The sequence below is a fragment of the Chiloscyllium plagiosum genome, chromosome 20 (assembly GCF_004010195.1).
Source record: "Chiloscyllium plagiosum isolate BGI_BamShark_2017 chromosome 20, ASM401019v2, whole genome shotgun sequence".
In the NCBI taxonomy this organism is placed as follows: Eukaryota; Metazoa; Chordata; class Chondrichthyes; order Orectolobiformes; family Hemiscylliidae; genus Chiloscyllium; species Chiloscyllium plagiosum.
Window position 1 is genome coordinate 60,778,287 of NC_057729.1, and position 17,774 is coordinate 60,796,060.

General features: G+C 42.7%; 1 protein-coding gene across 1 annotated transcript in view; it reads right to left on the reverse strand.

Moving 5' to 3' along the window:
- Nucleotides 1-7,070, reverse strand: part of eif6 (eukaryotic translation initiation factor 6) — a 77,277-nt gene extending 70,207 nt beyond the window's left edge. Inside the window, exons 1-3 of the mRNA XM_043710986.1 lie at nt 7,066-7,070; nt 4,072-4,157; nt 3,058-3,237 (exon numbers count right to left, since the gene is read on the reverse strand). Coding sequence (XP_043566921.1) covers nt 3,058-3,237; nt 4,072-4,081 — 190 coding nt within the window. The 5' untranslated portion in view covers nt 4,082-4,157; nt 7,066-7,070. The remainder of the gene's footprint in view (nt 1-3,057; nt 3,238-4,071; nt 4,158-7,065) is intronic.
- Nucleotides 7,071-17,774: the final 10,704 nt, after the last annotated feature.

A 17,774-nucleotide genomic window follows, 5' to 3' on the forward strand; every position in this document is an offset into this window, starting at 1 on the left:
GAAAATGCCTAATTTAACACCCTTGTCTAAGAAGGGAGGCAGAAGACAGGAAACTATAGGCCAGTTAGCCTGACTTCAGTCATTGGTAAGATTTTAGAGTCCCATTATTAAGGATGAGATTGGAAGTACATGATGTGAAGGTTTAGTTAGGGTGCTTGAAGGTTACAAGTTAGCCAGGAAAGACCTAAAGAAAGAGTTAAGAGCTAGAAGGGGACATGAGAAGTCGTTGGTGGATAGGATCAAGGAAAACCCTAAGGCTTTCTATCGGTACATCAGGAATAAAAGAACGACTAGAGTACAATGAGAGTCAACAAGGATTGTAGTGGGAAGGTTTGCGTGGAGTTAGAGGAGATGGGGAAGCACTAAATGAATTTTTGTTGCAAACGTTTCGTCCCCTGTCTAGGTGACATCCTCAGTGCTTGGGAGCCTCCTGTGAAGCGCTTCTGTGGTGTTTCCTCCGGCACTTATAGTGGCCTGTCCCTGCCGCTTCCGGTTGTCAGTTTCAGCTGTCCGCTGTAGTGGCCGGTATATTGGGTCCAGGTCGATGTGTTTGTTGATGGAGTTTGTGGATGAGTGCCATGCTTCTAGGAATTCCCTGGCTGTTCTTTGTTTGGCTTGCCCTATAAAAGGCACTACAGCTGAAGCTGACAACCGGAAGCGGCAGGGACAGGCCACTATAAATGCCGGAGGAAACACCACAGAAGCGCTTCACAGGAGGCTCCCAAGGACTGAGGATGTCACCTAGCAAGGGGACGAAACGTTTGCAACAAAAGTTTCCAGCTCGGCGAACAGAACTACAACAACGAGCACCCGAGCTACAAATCTTCTCCCAAACTTTGAACTAAATGAATATTTTTCATCAGTACTCACATTAGAAAAAGACAATGTTGTCAAGGAGAATACTGAGATACAGGCCACTAGACTGGACAGGATTCAGGTCGACACGAGGTGGTGTTAGCAATTCTGGAAAGTGTAAAAATAGATAAGTCCACTGGGCCGGATAGAATTTATCCTAGGGTTCTATGGGAAGCCAGGGAGGAGACTGCTGAGCCTTTGGCTTTGATCTTTATGTCATCATTGTCTACAGGAATAGTGCCAGAAGACTGGAATTTGCAAATGTTGTTCTCTTTTTGAAGGGTAGTAGAGACAACCCTGGTAATTATAGACCAGTGAGCCTTACTTCGGTTGTGGGTAAGGTGTTGGAAAAGATTATAAGAGATAGAATTTATAATCATCTAGAAAGGAATAAGTTGATTAGGGATAGTCAACATGGTTTTGTAAGGGTAGATCATGCCTCACAAACCATATTGAGTTCTCTGAAAAGGTGGGATGAGGATAAAGCAGGTGATGTGGTGAATATGGATTTCAGTAAAGCATTTGATAAGATTCGCCAAAGTAAGGCTATTCCACAAATTACGGAGGCATAGAATTGAGGGTGATTTAGCAGTTAGGATCAGAAATTGGCTAGTTGTAAGAAGACAGAGGGTGGTGGTTGATGGGAAATGGTTATCTTGGAGTTCAGTTACTAATGGTGTATGCAAGGTTCTGTTTTGGATCCACAGCTGTATGGACGAGGGTATAGAAGGATGGGTTAGTAAATTTGTGGATGACACTAAGGTTGGTAGAGTTGTGGATAGTGACAAAGGATGTTGTAGATTACAGAGGGACATAGATAAGCTACAGAACTGGGTTGAGAGGTGGCAAATGGTGTTCAAATCTGTTCAAATTCTTTGAGGAGATAAAGAAAAAGTAAGACAAAGGAGAGTCAGTGGAAGTCATCTATTTGGATTTCCAAAAGGCCTCTGACATGGTGCCATAGAGAAGGCTGCTAAGAAGCAAAATAATGGCATGGATAGAGGATTGGCTGACTGGCAGAAAGCAGAGTGTAGGGATAAAGGGGACATTTTCAGGATGGCAGGTGACTAGTGGAGTCACGCAGGGTTCTGTGTTGGAACAACTATTCACAATATACATTAACGACCTGGACGAATAATTGAGGGCACTGTTGCTAAGTTTGCAGATGACGCAAAGATAGCTGTAGATGCAGATAATATTGAAAAAGCAGGGAAGCTGTAAAGGACTTGGAAAGGCCAGGAGAGTAGGCAAAGAAGTGACAGATGGAAAACAATGCAGGAATGTGAGAGGTATGCACTTTAGTATGAAAAATAGGGCCTTAATTTTTTAAAATGGGGATAGGCTTCAGAAATCTGATGCACAAAGGGATTTGGGAATCCTAGTTCAAGGTTCTCTTAAATGTAGCATGCAGGTCCAGTTGACAGTTAGGAAGGCAAATGCAATGTTGTCAATGTCATTCCTCATTGGGATGGATATAACAGGGCTAGAATACAACAAGAGATGTACTGCTGAGGCTGTATAAGGCTCTGGTCAGACCACATTTGGAATAGGTAAAAACAAGGGCTGCAGATGCTGGAAACCAGAGTCTAAATTAGAGTGGTGCTGGAAAAGCACAGCAGGGCAGACATCATCCGAGGAGCATGAAAATCGTCAAGTTTTCTGCTCCTCGGATGCTGCCTGACCTGCTGTGCTTTTCCAGCACCACTCTAATCGAGACACATTTGGAATATTGTGAACAGTTTTTGGCTCCATATTTAAGGAAGGGGTGTGCAAGCATTGAAGGTGGTGTTCAGAGTGGATTGACAAAAATGGTCCTCGACTTAAAGGGCTTGTCACATCAAGAGCAGTTGAGAACTCTAGGTCTGTACTCAATGGAGTTTAGAAGAGGAGACTGTGCAATTGATGGACCAATTACCTGTGTCTAGTGTAAAGTGAAAAGAATGTGGAAAACAAAAAAATCTGGATAAGCAACAGGAGCATCGCACGAAACCCTGTAGAATGAGGTCATTGAATTGCTTCCCACATTTCTTCACCCATCGAACTAATTTTCCACACCTGTGACATTCTGTATGTGCTTGTAGTGGGAGAGGATTTACAAGAGGGTAAGGATTTTAACTGGTAGCTGACAATTCAGTTGCATACTTATGTTTAAAATCATACCAATGCTATACATAGTCCTCCTGCCATCATACTGTAACTCACTGTATGGAAAATAGTAGTTCTTGCTAAGTACAGAATCCTGGCCCATGTTTTCTGCTAGTCTGAATCCATCTAACAGGTGAATTGGGGTCTCTGTATACTTTGATAAACATGTGACTTTTGTGATATCCGCGGGGCTCGACTTCCACCATGCTATCCCAATGAGGAATGACATTGACAAATCTGTGTTGGTCAGAATGAGATAAATAAAGAAAATTAATGTTTCTCTCAGACGATGGCATTTAACGATATTGCACAGGGAAGACAGTTAAGCTGAGATTCATTTCTTTTCAAAGCCGTTACCCCAAGGTGGAGACCATTCAGCCCATCAAATCTATGCTGGCTCTGTACATAGCAATCCAGTCAACATATTAGATTAGATTAGATTACAGTGTGGAAACAGGCCCTTCAGCCCAACAAGTCCACACTGACCCACCGAAGCGAAACCCTCCCAAACCCCTATATTTACCCCCCACCTAACACTACGGGCAATTTAGTATGGCCAATTCACCTGACCCACACATCTTTGGACTGTGGGAGGAAACCGGAGCACCCGGAGGAAACCCACGCAGACACGGGGAGAACGTGCAAACTCCACACAGTCAGTCGCCTGAGGCGGGAATTGAACCCGGGTCTCTGGCGCTGTGAGGCAGCAGTGCTAACCACTGTGCCACCATGCCGCCCACATATTTCTCAGTATTATCCCCACAATTCATCAGGTTCACTCCTCTCAAGTATTAATGTAATTTCCTTTTGAAATCACTTCTCACCACTGCTTACAACACCTTAATTTGTAAAACAGTCACAAAGGCTGTTTTCACTTGTGGAGGAGTCCAGAAGTCAGGTGCATAAATGTAAGACAGTCAATAATGAAGAGAAGGGTGCAATGGCAAGGTGAGATACAGCATGATGGCAGGAGGATTTTGGGCAGCATTAATAAGATTTAGACCATTCAGGATGAATGAACCATTTGATTTGTATCAAAAACAAACTTCTGATAAAAATAAAAGAGCTTACCCACACACATTCTTCCAATGATTCTGCATCCTGCAATGGAAGCATGGACCACAGGAATACTTTCGGATAACTCGCCTTCAAATACACTGAAAAAAAAAATAGTTTGTTAGCAGCAAACCGTCACCAGTTTGATTTACACAGCATTCTGGCAAACAGAGACTAGGAAATGCAAAGAAATCATACTGGTGGAAGGAAATCTTTTGATCAAGATTGTATCACAACCAGGCCTGTGAAAACTTGGACATGCTGCATTGCAGAGCTGCAGGACAAACCCTACATTCTACTTATTGAGGCTATGACAGCTAGCAAGCATAAACTCCTCTCCTTTCATCCAAACATCAATCTGGGAAAGGATCTTGGCCCAGAGGACCGAGGATTAAAATTAATACGCATGGAGACAAGGAACAAGCATCGGAAAACACAGCAGAAAAGAGTTTACAGGTCCCCTAATTGCGAAATCACGGGACAGACATTATGTGCAAGATGCAATTATTTCTTCTTTAGTGACGTGTAACAATTATGGAAGATATTAATCTTCAAAGACCATACGAAAACTAAAGTGATGTGGAAGTTGAGTTTGTAGAATTGTTTTGAGCTAAGGATAAAAATACTTTAAATCTAGCATTGTGCAATGAACCTGGATTAATCCTTTAATCTCAGTAATCCACTTGCGAAAGAGTCAATGAGAAATAGCGATCATATTACAATTGAATTGAGAAATTTGAAGTGACTTGCTCCAATTACAGACACGATTGTTAAAATTTAAAGCATTAAGCAAAATATTGCATTGTCAGGTGGTGAGAGCTGGCCTAGGTTGAGTAAATAGACTAAAAGGTATGACAATAATTAAGGCAGTGGGAAACATCCAAACTGTTCAACCAAAACACATTTCATGGATTACTAAAAGTTAAATCATATTAAAAGAGGCTTATAACGTTCCAAAGAATAGGAACAAATCTGAGAGCTGGGAGTGTTATAGAATTTGAGTATAAACAAGCAAGAAATACAAAAACAAACAGAGCATATACAAAAAGAAAAGTCACTAAAATAATGATGGGCCCCCAAGTTGCACAGACATGACAATTCATTACAAGGTTCAAGGAAATAGTAGACATTGATGAGAGAGACCAGATACATTAGGGTTACTTTGCTTAGAACAGAGAAGGCTGGGGATCTGATTGAGATAGAAAGGTCTGCAGATGATAGGGAGAAACTTTTCCCCTTAGTTATAGGGGGCAATAATCAGAGGCACAGTTTTAAGGCAGGGCTTTAGAGGGGATTTCGGAAAAGAATGTTTCACCCAGAATGTTATGGGTATCTGGAATTCAATGCCTGAAAGATTGGAGGAGATAGGAGAAAGAGTACAGGTTGTTCTGCTATAATATGCGTTTTGTCAATGTGCATTTGCTGCAACGTGAATGACAAATTGGAGATGCTGTTTCTAAAGCACGAACTTTCACAGCATATTGGCTAACACAATTACATCATCAGCATCTTAAACGTTGTTTCTAAAGTATGAGTTTTCTATAATGCAGGGCTGCACAAGAACACAACCATCGCATTACAGAAAGAACTATTAGCATACAAAGCTACAAGTCACGTGCAGGTTGAATCAGAATAGCTGGCTGTTTGATGACCAGCACAGACATGATTGGCTGTAGGGCCTCTTTCTGTGCTGCGAAACCTCTACTGTGTCTGTCTTTACAACAGAGACACAAATTGCCTACTGGATATAGAGGGCAACCAAGAAATAGCATGAGAAAAAACAGAACTACAGGCCAGTTAACCTGACTGCAATAATCAGAAAAACACTGGAATCTATATTTTTTTAAGGAACTCTTAATTACACCTAGAAAATCAGTATTATCTGATAAAGTTGAACTTGTTTTATGAAAGGGAAATTAAGGTAGTTCTTCTGTAACACGATGGTTGCATTCTTGCGCAACCCTGCGCTATATAAAAATAGCGCAATAACAAGAGCACTCAAAGTGTTGGCAATGCAATCGTGTTATAGCCAATGCATACTTTAAAATTTTGCGCTTTAGAAACAATGTTTCCTATTCAATCACATTACAATCAATTTGCATTGACAATACATGCATGACAGCAGAATGACCTGTATTGTTTGGGGTTTTCAGGATATAATAAATGTCAAAGAAAAACCAGTAGATGTCAGAAGGGTCACTGGACCTGAAAATGTTAACTTTGCCTTTTCTCCACAGTTACTACCAGACCCGTGGAGTTTTTCCACTAATTTCTGTTTTTGTTTCTTATTTCCAGCACCCACAGTTCTTTCGGTTTAACATACAATTCTACTAGTTAAAATTCATTCCTTTTTAAAATCCCTATACACACACACTGAAAAACAAATCACTGGTCTTATCAGTGGAGGAAAGAATACTAGGGAAATCACAGTTCAATAGCACCAGTCCACAGGCTTTAATAAAGGTACTCCCTTTTTCTTCCCTAGGGATTCTATTCTCTGATCTACTTCCTTTCAAGTTCTTTCTTACACAATCGTTCATTTTCCCAGTCCGTGGTTAGAGACAACAGGTTATGCCAAATGGTATAACAGAATAACCGAATGCCTTCAAGCTTTCCAAGATAGAGACATTTTCTACCTCTCAGTCTGGAAATCTATATATCTAGATGTCTGGAGCAGATTGGACTTGAATCTGTGCCTCCTGGCTCAAAGGTAATAAAGCATGCAGAATGCTTATAGACATATTTAATCAGCCTGTTATTACACACCACAGAAGGGATATGAACTCAGACCTCCTCAATGAGGGGGTTGGACACTACAACTACACGCGCTGTCCAGTAACAAGCTACGTTCAGGAGGATGACCTCTGCCAAGCACAACTTGCGTCAACTGCACAAACCAATCAGTAACCCGTTCCTGGAGCAATCACACTCTGCACAAGGCCCCAGTACCATGCCATTTTATCACACCTCCCACAAGGCTTGCAAATCAACAGTGTAAACATAACTCACAATGCGGTCCAGCAACTTGTTATCACAAGTGCAGCAACGTCATCCACAGTCCTAGGTGGTGACACAGTAATTTTTCCATTTTAGTCCACCATCAAAAATACAGAATAAAAAGCTCTGGACTACATGCATCTCCAGACACTCAAAGTAGTTGACTCTTAACTGCCCTCTGAAATCACTTTGGAAGCCCAGTTCAAGAACAATAAGGGATGGCAAACAAATGGTGGCCCCAGCAACAACACACTCATCCCATCAAAGAATAAAGGCCATGAGATAGGGGAGTAATGTTGATTAATGATAGAGACTGGTTAACGGACAAGCAACAGAACAAAGGTAATTGGGACATTTTCGGATTGGCAAGCTGTGACTGGTGAACTGTCATAAGGATTATAATTAGGATGAGGACTATTTAAAAATTTAGAGTAATAACTTGAACACATCATTTTCTGTCCAAGTTTGTCGATGATCCAAACCTAGGTTAGAATGCAAGCTGGGAGAAGGACACAGAGGTTGCTGTTAGGGCTACAAATCTATATTTATGAAGTGTGAAAAAGAATTTAAGATACTGAACCATTTGGACACTTTCTGGACTTTTTGTTTTCATTCATGGGATGCTGGTTTGGCCAGCATTTATTGCTGACTCTAACTGACTCGAAAAGATGCTGCTGAGCTGGCCAGGATTAAATAGGGTTTATCAAGAAAAAAGACCACGGTTAATATAGCTACATGCAGATTGCAGAAAGTCAAATTACTTCAGAAAATTGGTAAAGCTTTTAGGAGGATAATATATGAGTTATTGCCATTGATTGGTGGAAAACCTGGTTGGAGAGATTATGGGGTCATGTGCAACCATTTAAGGTCTTGGTTTCTGTTTCAAGATTCTAGGGAGTTAGAAGGAAGGAACTTCAAAGCTTGTAGTAAAGCAAGTCTCTCTCTCTCTCCTGACAATCTCTTTTGTTGAAACTTTATCAGGTTCCCAAATGTTTTCACATCTCAGCTTCATGACTACATTGTAAATCTTGAGAAGCTGAATTCCAACCAAAGTGAATAACTTCACATTTAGCCACATTACACTTCATCTGCCACACATTTGCCCACTCACTCAACTTGGCTAAAAGCACCAACTTCCCTGCATACTCCCCACAGTTCATCTTCACACCTGACAGGAATAGAGGGGTTAGTGGGTACATTTCTTCGAAACTCAACCAATTTCAAAGGAAACACTCCATTGTACAGAAGGAGATGTTGGGGTTACCATAGACTACAAAGTGATGAAGAGCCAATGTCTGGCACAGTTGGAATGAAACATTTATCTAAATCGATCATAACCCATGAGTATTCAATGAAAAGTTAAAAACTCACGCCACTGATATTGTTCAGCTGGAGTTTACCAGTAGACTATTTTTCCCAGCAACGTAAACAATGAAAGATAGCAAAAGCATTGCCCATAAAAATGATGGAAGAAGTTAAGAGTTCAAAAACAAAAGATATAAAGACTGCACAAAACTTGTATAAGGGATTATTGAAAACGAATGGACACAAGTCTCATGTAATGTTGTATCATAAACCTTGGGGTGAAAGGCATTTTTGAAATGGCATTTCATGCCTCCCAAGACTGCAAGCATGAAAGGACATTAATATTTCTGGAATATGCAAAATGGAAAAGATAATGATTTAAACCAAGGAAAGATATCTGGTTGGCATGGATAAGTTAGTCTGTTTCTATGCTGTACAGCTCTATGACTCAGTATGTGAACAAACCAGGAGAAACTCCTATTCTGTAAAGATAAGGCACCTCAATATCTCTCCCTCCCTCCTATATACGGTACAGAAAATCTCTTGGTTGTTGTTCTCACTCAACATTTCCCCATAAACTGCTCCCTGCAAATTCCCTTGCTAATAAGGGAAAAACCACCTTCCGACCACCTGAATGGTCAAATCTTCAACCAATGAATGAAAGATGGAGATGCACCACCAAACTCAAGCTGTCAGTGGCTGCAATCCAAACTAGTGCTAGAATTGTCTCTCTCTGGCTCTCCACCCCCCCCCCCCAAAAACCTATAATACTTGCATCTTGTCTCTTTGCGTGCCTGTTTATGTATGGGAGATGAAAAAGGGATAGAGTTATGGAGTTACTGGTTGGCAATTCATGTTTCTTTCCTGACATTGGTTAAAAAAGTTTGATTACAATAAATTGATTGCACCAGAGGCCCAGGTTCAATTCCAGCCTCAGGCAACTGTGGGCGGCACGGTGGCACAGTGGTTAGCACTGCTGCCTCACAGAGCCTGAGACCCGGGTTCAATTCCCGCCTCAGGCGACTGACTGTGTGGAGTTTGCACATTCTCCCCGTGTCTGCGTGGGTTTCCTCCGGGTGCTCCGGTTTCCTCCCACAGTCCAAAAGATGTGCAGGTCAGGTGAATTGGCCATGCTAAATTGCCCGTAGTGTTAGGTAAGGGGTAAATGTAGGGGTATGGGTGGGTTGCGCTTCGGCGGGGCGGTGTGGACATGTTGGGCCGAAGGGCCTGTTTCCACACTGTAAGTAATCTAATCTAATCTAATCTAAACTGTCTGTATGGAGTTTGCACTCCCAGTGTCTGTGTGGGTTTCCTCTGGGATCCCCCCACAATCCAAAGATCAGCAGATTAGGTGGATTGGCCATGCTAAATTGCCCATAGTGTCCAGGGATGTGCAGGTTAGCTGAATCAGCCATGGGAAATGCAGGGTGGAGTGGATCTGCATTGGATATTCTTTGGAGGGCCAGTGTTGACTCAATAGGCTGAATGGCCTGCTTCCACACTGTAGTGATGCTATGAAATAATGATTTATTTTGTTGAAAAATCCTTGGGCACATATTCCTTTAAGCTCAATGAGACAGTGAGGTAAAATGAGGGAAATTTAACGGTTTAATCAAACTTTCATATTTGTGCCAACTCTAGGAAGGGCGAGCTCAATTTCCAGAGCACCACTCCAGTCAGTTGCAACAAATGTGTAGACATGATTTGGTGATGCTGGTGTTGGACTGGGGTGTACAAAGTTAAAAATCACAACACCAGGTTATAGTCAACAGGTTTAATTGGAAGCACTAGTTTTCGGAGTGCTGCTCCTTCATCAGGTGTTGGACTATAGTGATTTTCAACTGTGTAGACTGGAGTTTCACGTCTGGGAGAAAGTGAGGACTGCAGATGCTGGAGATCAGAGCTGAAAAATGTGTTGCTGGAAAAGCGCAGCAGGTCAGGCAGCATCCAAGGAGCAGGAGAATCGACGTTTTGGGCATAAGCCTGAAGAAGGGCTTATGCCCTAAACGTCGATTCTCCTGCTCCTTGGATGCTGCCTGACCTGCTGTGCTTTTCCAGCAACCCATTTTTCAGCCCTGGAGTTTCTCCTCTGTCCATATACATCCTCACATTCTGTTACATTGCACCTGCCATTCTCACACCTACCTGCTTGTGCCCTCCCAACAATTCTGCCTTTTCTCCATTCCCAAGCACAACTCATTCATCTGCAGAGAAATAAGCAGAGTTTGAGCACCAAACACCTGGAGCCTTCTACTTGAGAATATGCTGTTTGCCCAGTTCTGCTTTCTTAATTGGAATCAGTTTACTGTTCATGCAAACCTCCCTCCAATATCAGGACTTAGCTAGCGCTCTACGAAAATACAAATCATGGATCCCTTTCACTACAGTTGTGATGCTCCTGTGGTTGAATGGAATAAAAAAATTAGTATCTATTATTGCAGCATTTGGGGGTGTCGTCCTGACACGTGCAGCAATAACAGGAGGATAAAATGGAATTTGTCAGCTAATCATTACAATGTGCAATAGGACTGCAATGCCTGGACTGACTGAGCAGTCAGATTACTGTATGACTCACATTGCACCACCGAGACACCCACAATAGGTCACAGGCAGACTCTACATAGTGTACTGCCATTAGATAATGAAGTTTGCGCAAATACACTACTGTTTGGTAAATATTTTAAAATGACTAACTAGGGAGCACCAGAAACAAGTGCTGGAGAAGAAGAAGAACACAGTTACAGTCCATCTGCCAGTTTTGAGAGGGAAAAGTAGATTAGATTCCTTACAGCATGGAAACAGACCCTTCGGTCCAACCAGTTCACACCGACCCTCTGAAGAGTAACCCACTCAGACCCATTTCCCTCTGACTAATGCACCTAACACTGTGAGCAATTTACCATGGCCAATTCATCTGATTTGCACATCTTTGTGACTGTGGGAGGAAACCAGAACACACGGAGGAAACCCATGTAGACACGGGGTGAATGTGCAAACTCCACACAGACAGTCACCTGAGGATGGAATCGAACCTGGGACCCTGGTGCTGTGAGGCAACAGTGCTAACCACTGAGCCACCGTGCCGCCCTAAGTAGTTCTCACTTCACTCAGCCTCTTCCTACATGTAGTTTCTGTTGCACATGGTAGGCCATGAAAAGTTCCAGTGTCGGCAGTGTGTTGCTGGAAAAGCACAGCCGGTCAGGCAGCATCCAACGAACAGGAAAATCAACGTTTTGGGCAGATTCAGATGATGGAGAAGATTAGACACTGATTTATCTTCCCTGGGATTATACTCAGCTCAGACTGTCAAAGAATCATGACCAGGAGGCCATTTAACCCTGACAGGTATACTGCCAATCAATCAGATCATGAGGTGGAGACTCCTGCCTGTCTACTTTGTATTCCAGCCCCTGCAGTTCTTTTTGTCTCTAATCAATCAGATCATGACTGATCTATATCTAACTCCACCGTGCCACCTTTGAACCTTTTATATTGAAGATCAAAACAGAGGGCCAGTTTACAGATTCACCACAACTTGTCTAAATCATCTGTGTATCCTGCTCACAACTCAGAATCCCACCTTGGTTTGTGTCATCAGCAAACTTGGAAATATCACATTTGGTTCCCTCATCTAAGTCATTTATATATATTATGAATAGCTGGGGCCTAAGCACTAATCCCTGTGGTACACCACTGGTCACCACCGGGAAAAAGAACACTTACTCCTCATCGGTGTCTATTTTGTCAACCAATTCTCAATCTATGCCAGTATATCACACCTGCCCAAACGTTTTAACTTTGCCCATTAGGCTCTTAAAATCCAAATACACCATGTCAATTCTACTAATTACATTGTGTTTCCATTTGATCAGTTAGCTGATTTCGCTTTCATAAACCCACACTGCCTTTGTCTAATCCATTTATGTTTTCTGAGTGTTCTGTCATCATGGCTTCTATAAGACTTGAGCATTTTCTCCACTACTGATGCTAGGCGAACTTGACTTAAATTCTGTTTCTTCTCTCCCTCTTAAATTGTTGGGTTACATATGTTAACCTTTAATCTATAGGAATTGATCGGATGCACTAATGTGGTTCAGGAAGAACATGCTGTCTTAACCTGGCCTGGCTCATGTGTGACTCCAGACCTAAAGAAAAGTAGTTGACACTTAAAATGCTCTCTGGACAACTAGGGATCAGCAATAAATGCTGATCCAGCAAATGACACTGTCATAAATGAATAAAAAAACAGCTCCAGAGTCTACAGAAGTTTAGAAGATGATCACCAATGCATCCAATATTTCCAGGGCTATTTCCTATTGTATTCAGGGAAATCTCCTCCAGTGATTCCCAGCATCACACAGGCAAGTCTTCAGCCAATTTGATTCACTCCACGTGAAATCAAGTAACAGTTGGAGGCACTGAACTCTACAAAGGCGATGGGCCCTGACAAAATTCCAACAATCGTACTGAAGACTTGTGCTCCAGAACTTGTCACTTTCCTAGCCAAGCTGTTCCAGTACAGCTACAACATTGGCATCTTCCAATAAAGTGAAAAGTTGCTCAGATATGTCCTCTACACAAAGAGGACAAATCCAGCTTGGTCAATTGCCACTCCAGTCAACTCTTGACCATCATGTCATCAACAGTGTTATCAAGCAGCTTAACAATACCCTGCTCAGTGAGACCCAGGATCGGTACTCCCAGGGCCGCTCAGCTCCTGACTTCATTACAGCCTTGGTTCAAATATGGACAATAGAGTCATAGAGATGCACAGCATGGAAACAGACCCTTCGGTCCAACCCGTCCATGCTGACCAATCTAGTCCCATCTGCCAGCACCCGGCCCATATCCCTCCAAACCCTTCCTATTCATATACCCATCCAAATGCCTCTTAAATGTTGCAATTGTACCAACCTTCACCACTTCCCACGGTAGCTCATTCCATACACATACCACCCTGTGTGAAAACACTGCCCTGTAGGTATCTTTTATATCTTTCCCCTCTCACCTTAAACTATGCCCTCTGGCTCTGGACTCCCGACCCCAGGGAAAAGATTGTCTATTTATCCTATCCATGCTCCTCAATTTTGTAAACCTCTATAAGGTCACCCCTCAGCCTCCGACACTCCAGCCCATTCAGCCTCTCCCTATAGCTCAAATCCTCCAACACTGGCAACATCCTTGTAAATCTTGTCTGAATCCTTTCAAGTTTCACAACATCTTTCCGATCGGAAGGAGACCAGAATTGCATGCAATATTCCAACAGTGGCCTAACCAATGTCCTGTACAGCCGCAACATGACCCCCCAATTCCTGTACTCAACACACTGACCAAAAAAGGATAGCATACCAAACACCTTCTTCATTATCCTATCTACCTGCGACTTCACTTTCAAGAAGTTATGAACCTGCACTCCAAGGTCTCTTTGTTCAGCAACACTCCCTAGGACCTTATCATTAAGTGTATAAATCCTGCTAAGATTTGCTTGCCCAAAATGCAGCGCCTCACATTTATCTGAATTAAACTCCATCTGCCACTTCTCAGCCTATCTCGTCAAGAAGCAGTTGTAATCGGAGGTAATCCTCTTCGCTGTCCACTACACCTCCAATTTTAGTGTCATCTGCAAACTTACTAACCGAACCTCTTATGCTCGCATCAAAATCATTTATGTAAATGACAAAAAGTAGAGGAAAAACAACCCTCCACCACTACCCTCTATCTTCTACCTTTGAGCCAGTTCTGCATCCAAATGGCGAGTTCTCCCTGTATTCCGTAAGATCTAACCTTTCTAATCAGTCTCCCATGGGGAATCTTGTTGAACGCCTTACTGAAGTCCATATAGATCACATCTACCACTCTGCCCTCATCAATCCTCTTTGTTACTTCCTCAAAAAACTCAATCAAATTTGTGAGACATGATTTCCCACGCACAAAGCCATGATGACTATCCCTAATCAGTCCTTGCCTTTCCAAATACATGTACATCCTGTCCCTCAGGATTCCCTCCAACAACTTGCCCACCATCGTCAAGCTCACTGGTCTATAGCTCCCTGGCTTGTTCTTATCACTCTTCTTAAACAGTGGCACCACATTTGCCAACCTCTAGTCTTCTGGCATCTCACCTGTGACTATCGATGATACAAATCTCAGCAAGAGGCACAGCAATCGCTTCTCTAGCTTCCCACAGAGTTCTCGGGTACACCTGATCAGATCCTGGGATTTTATCCACCTTTATGAGGTTCAAGACATCCAGCACTTCCTCCTCTGTAGTCTGGACATTTTGCAAGATGTCACTATCTATTTCCCTACAGGCTATCTTCCATATCCTTTTCCACAGTAAATACCGATGCAAAACTCATTTAGTATTTCCCCCATCTCCCACAGCTCCACACAAAGCTGATCTTTGAGGGCCCTATTCTATCCCTAGTTACCCTTTTGTCCTTAACGTATTTGTAAAAACTCTTTGGATTCTCCTTAACTCTATTTGCCAAAGCTATCTCATGTCCCCTTTTTGCCCTCCTGATTTCCCTCTTAAGTATACTCCTACTTCCTTTATACTCTTCTAAGGATTCACTCGATCTATCCTGTCTATGCCTTACATGTGCTTCCTTCTTTTTCTTAATCAAACCCTCAATTTCTTTAGTCATCCAGCATTCCCTATACCTACCAACCTTCCCTTTCACCCTGACAGGAATATACTGTCTCTGGACTCTCGTTATCTCATTTCTGAAGGCTCCTCATTTTCCAGCCATCCCTTTACCTGTGAACATCTGCTCCCAATCAGCTTTTGAAAGTTCTTGCCTAATACCGTCAAAATTGCCCTTTCTCCAAATTAGAACTTCAACTTTTACATCTGGTCTATCCCTTTCCATCATTATTTTAAATCTAATAGAATGATGGTCACAGGCCCCAAAGTGCTCCCCCACTGTCACCTGCCCTGCCTTATTTCCCAAGAGTAGGTCATGTTTTACACCTTCTATAGTAGAAAATTGACTTGTACACACTTTAAAAATTTCTCTCCATCTAAACCTTTAACACTATGACAGTTCCAGTTGAAGTTAAAATCCCCTACCATAACCACCCTATTATTCTTACAGATAGCTGAGATCTCCTTAACAAGTTTGTTTCTCAATTTCCCTCTGACATTTACAGGGTCTATAATACAATCCCAATAAGGTGATCATCCTTTTCTTATTTCTCAGTTCCACCCAAATAACTTCCCTGGATGTATTTCTGGGAATATCCTCCCTCAGCACAGCTGTAATGCTATCCCTTATCAAAAATCCCTTTCTATCTTTCCTGTAGCATTTGTATCCTGGAACATTAAGCTGCCAGTCCTGCCCATCCCTGAGCCATGTTTCTGTAATTGCTATGATATCCCAGTCCCATGTTCCTAACCATGCCCTGAGTTCATCTGCCTTCCCTGTTAGGTCCCTTGCATTGAAATAAATGCAGTTTAATTTATTAGTCCTGCCTTGTCCCTGCCTGCCCTGACTGTTTGACTCGCTTCTGTTCTCAGCTGTACCTGTCTCAGATCGATCTCTTTCTTCACTATCTCTCTGGGTGCCATCCCCCACCTTACTAGTTTAAATCCTCCCGAGCAGCTATAGCAAATTTCCCTGCCAGTATATTAGTCCCCTTCCAACTTAGGTGCAATCCGTCCTTCTTGTACAGGTCACTTCTACCCCAAGAGATTCCAATGATCCAAATTGTGAATCCTTCTCCCATACACCAGCTCCTCAGCCATGCATTCATCTGTTCTATCCTCCTATTCCTGGCCAGAGGCTAGGATTAATACAGTGGGTAATTCACCTCCCGACTCCTCAAACCCTGTCCACCATCTACAAACCACAAGTTATCAATGTGATGGAGTATTCTCAACTGTCTGAATGAGAGTCAGCCAGCCAGGACACAGCAGTTAATTTTATTGGCACCACATCCACTCCCTCCACCACGGACACTCAATCGCAGCAGTGTGTGCTATCTACAAGATGCACTGCAGAAATTCACCAAAGAGCATTAGACAGCACCTTCCAAACCCATTACCACTTCCAATGAGAAGGATAATGGCAGCAGATACATGGCAACAGCAAGTTTCCCTACAAACCAATTACAATCCTGACTTGGAAATACCTTGCTGTTCCTTCAGTCAGTGGGTAAAACTCCTGGAACTCCCTCCCTAAAGGCATCGCCAGTACGCGAGACTCTGTCAGTTCAAGGCAGCAGCTCACCACCATCTTTTTTTTATATAGAATAGAATCCCTACCGTTTGGAAACAGACTAGTCAACCCAACAAGTCCAGACCGACTCTCCGAAGAGTAACCCACCTAGACCATTTCCCTACCCTACATTTACCCCTGACCAATGCACCTAACCTAGGCACCCCTGAACACTGTGGGCAATTTAGCATGGCCAATCCACCTAAACTGCACAGCTTTTCAACTACAATTAGGAACTGGCAATAAATGCTAGTCCAGCCAGCAACACCTATGTTCCACGAGGGAATAAAAGAAAGGGAAAACAGTTTCAAGCCTGTCAACAAAGGAACTGTCAGCTAACTAAACTTGGAACACTTGAAATCACTGAGGTAACAAATTTTCACAAATCACAAGACTTTCAAGGAAAGAACCCCTTTAGCCCATCGTAATTGGACATGGGATCTCCAGCTTCAGGCTACGTGAGAGCTATCAGAGGAGGCAAAACATGGCAGACACTTTTGTAAAGAACATTGCATCAATTATTAAATTTCAATCCAAGATCAAGATCTGGGAAGCAGTAAAACGGTATAGTAAAACGTGAAGGAAACAAATTAGCCGTGACGTGATTAATCTCAAAGGTGTATTGTGGGTGATGGCTTTTTTGTGGGTCATTGATTTTGAAAAAGCTTTCGCTCCTGTGTTTCCTTTTGCCAGTACTGTGACATTGAGAAAATCAATCATTTCCATGTGTACACTGACTTCAAGTTTAAATGGAGTCAAGAACTGTCAGGTACATCAAAAGTGCCATCACTAAGATGAAAATCAGGTGCCATCAGATAAATTAGATTAGATTAGATTACATGTGAGATAAATTAGATTAGATTAGATTAGTGTGGAAACAGGCCTTTCGGCCCAACAAGTCCACACCACCCCGCCGAAGCGCAACCCACCCATACCCCTACATTTTCCCCTTACCTAACACTATGGGCAATTTAGCGTGGTCAATTCACCTGACCTGCACATCTTTGGACTGTGGGAGGAAACCGGAGCACCCGGAGGAAACCCACGCAGACACGGGGAGAACGTGCAAACTCCACACAGTCAGTCGCCTGAGGCGGGAATTGAACCCGGGTCTCTAGCGCTGTGAGGCAGCAGTGCTAACCACTGTGCCACCGTGCCGCCCACTAAGTTGGATAGACTGTAACCTGCACAACATGG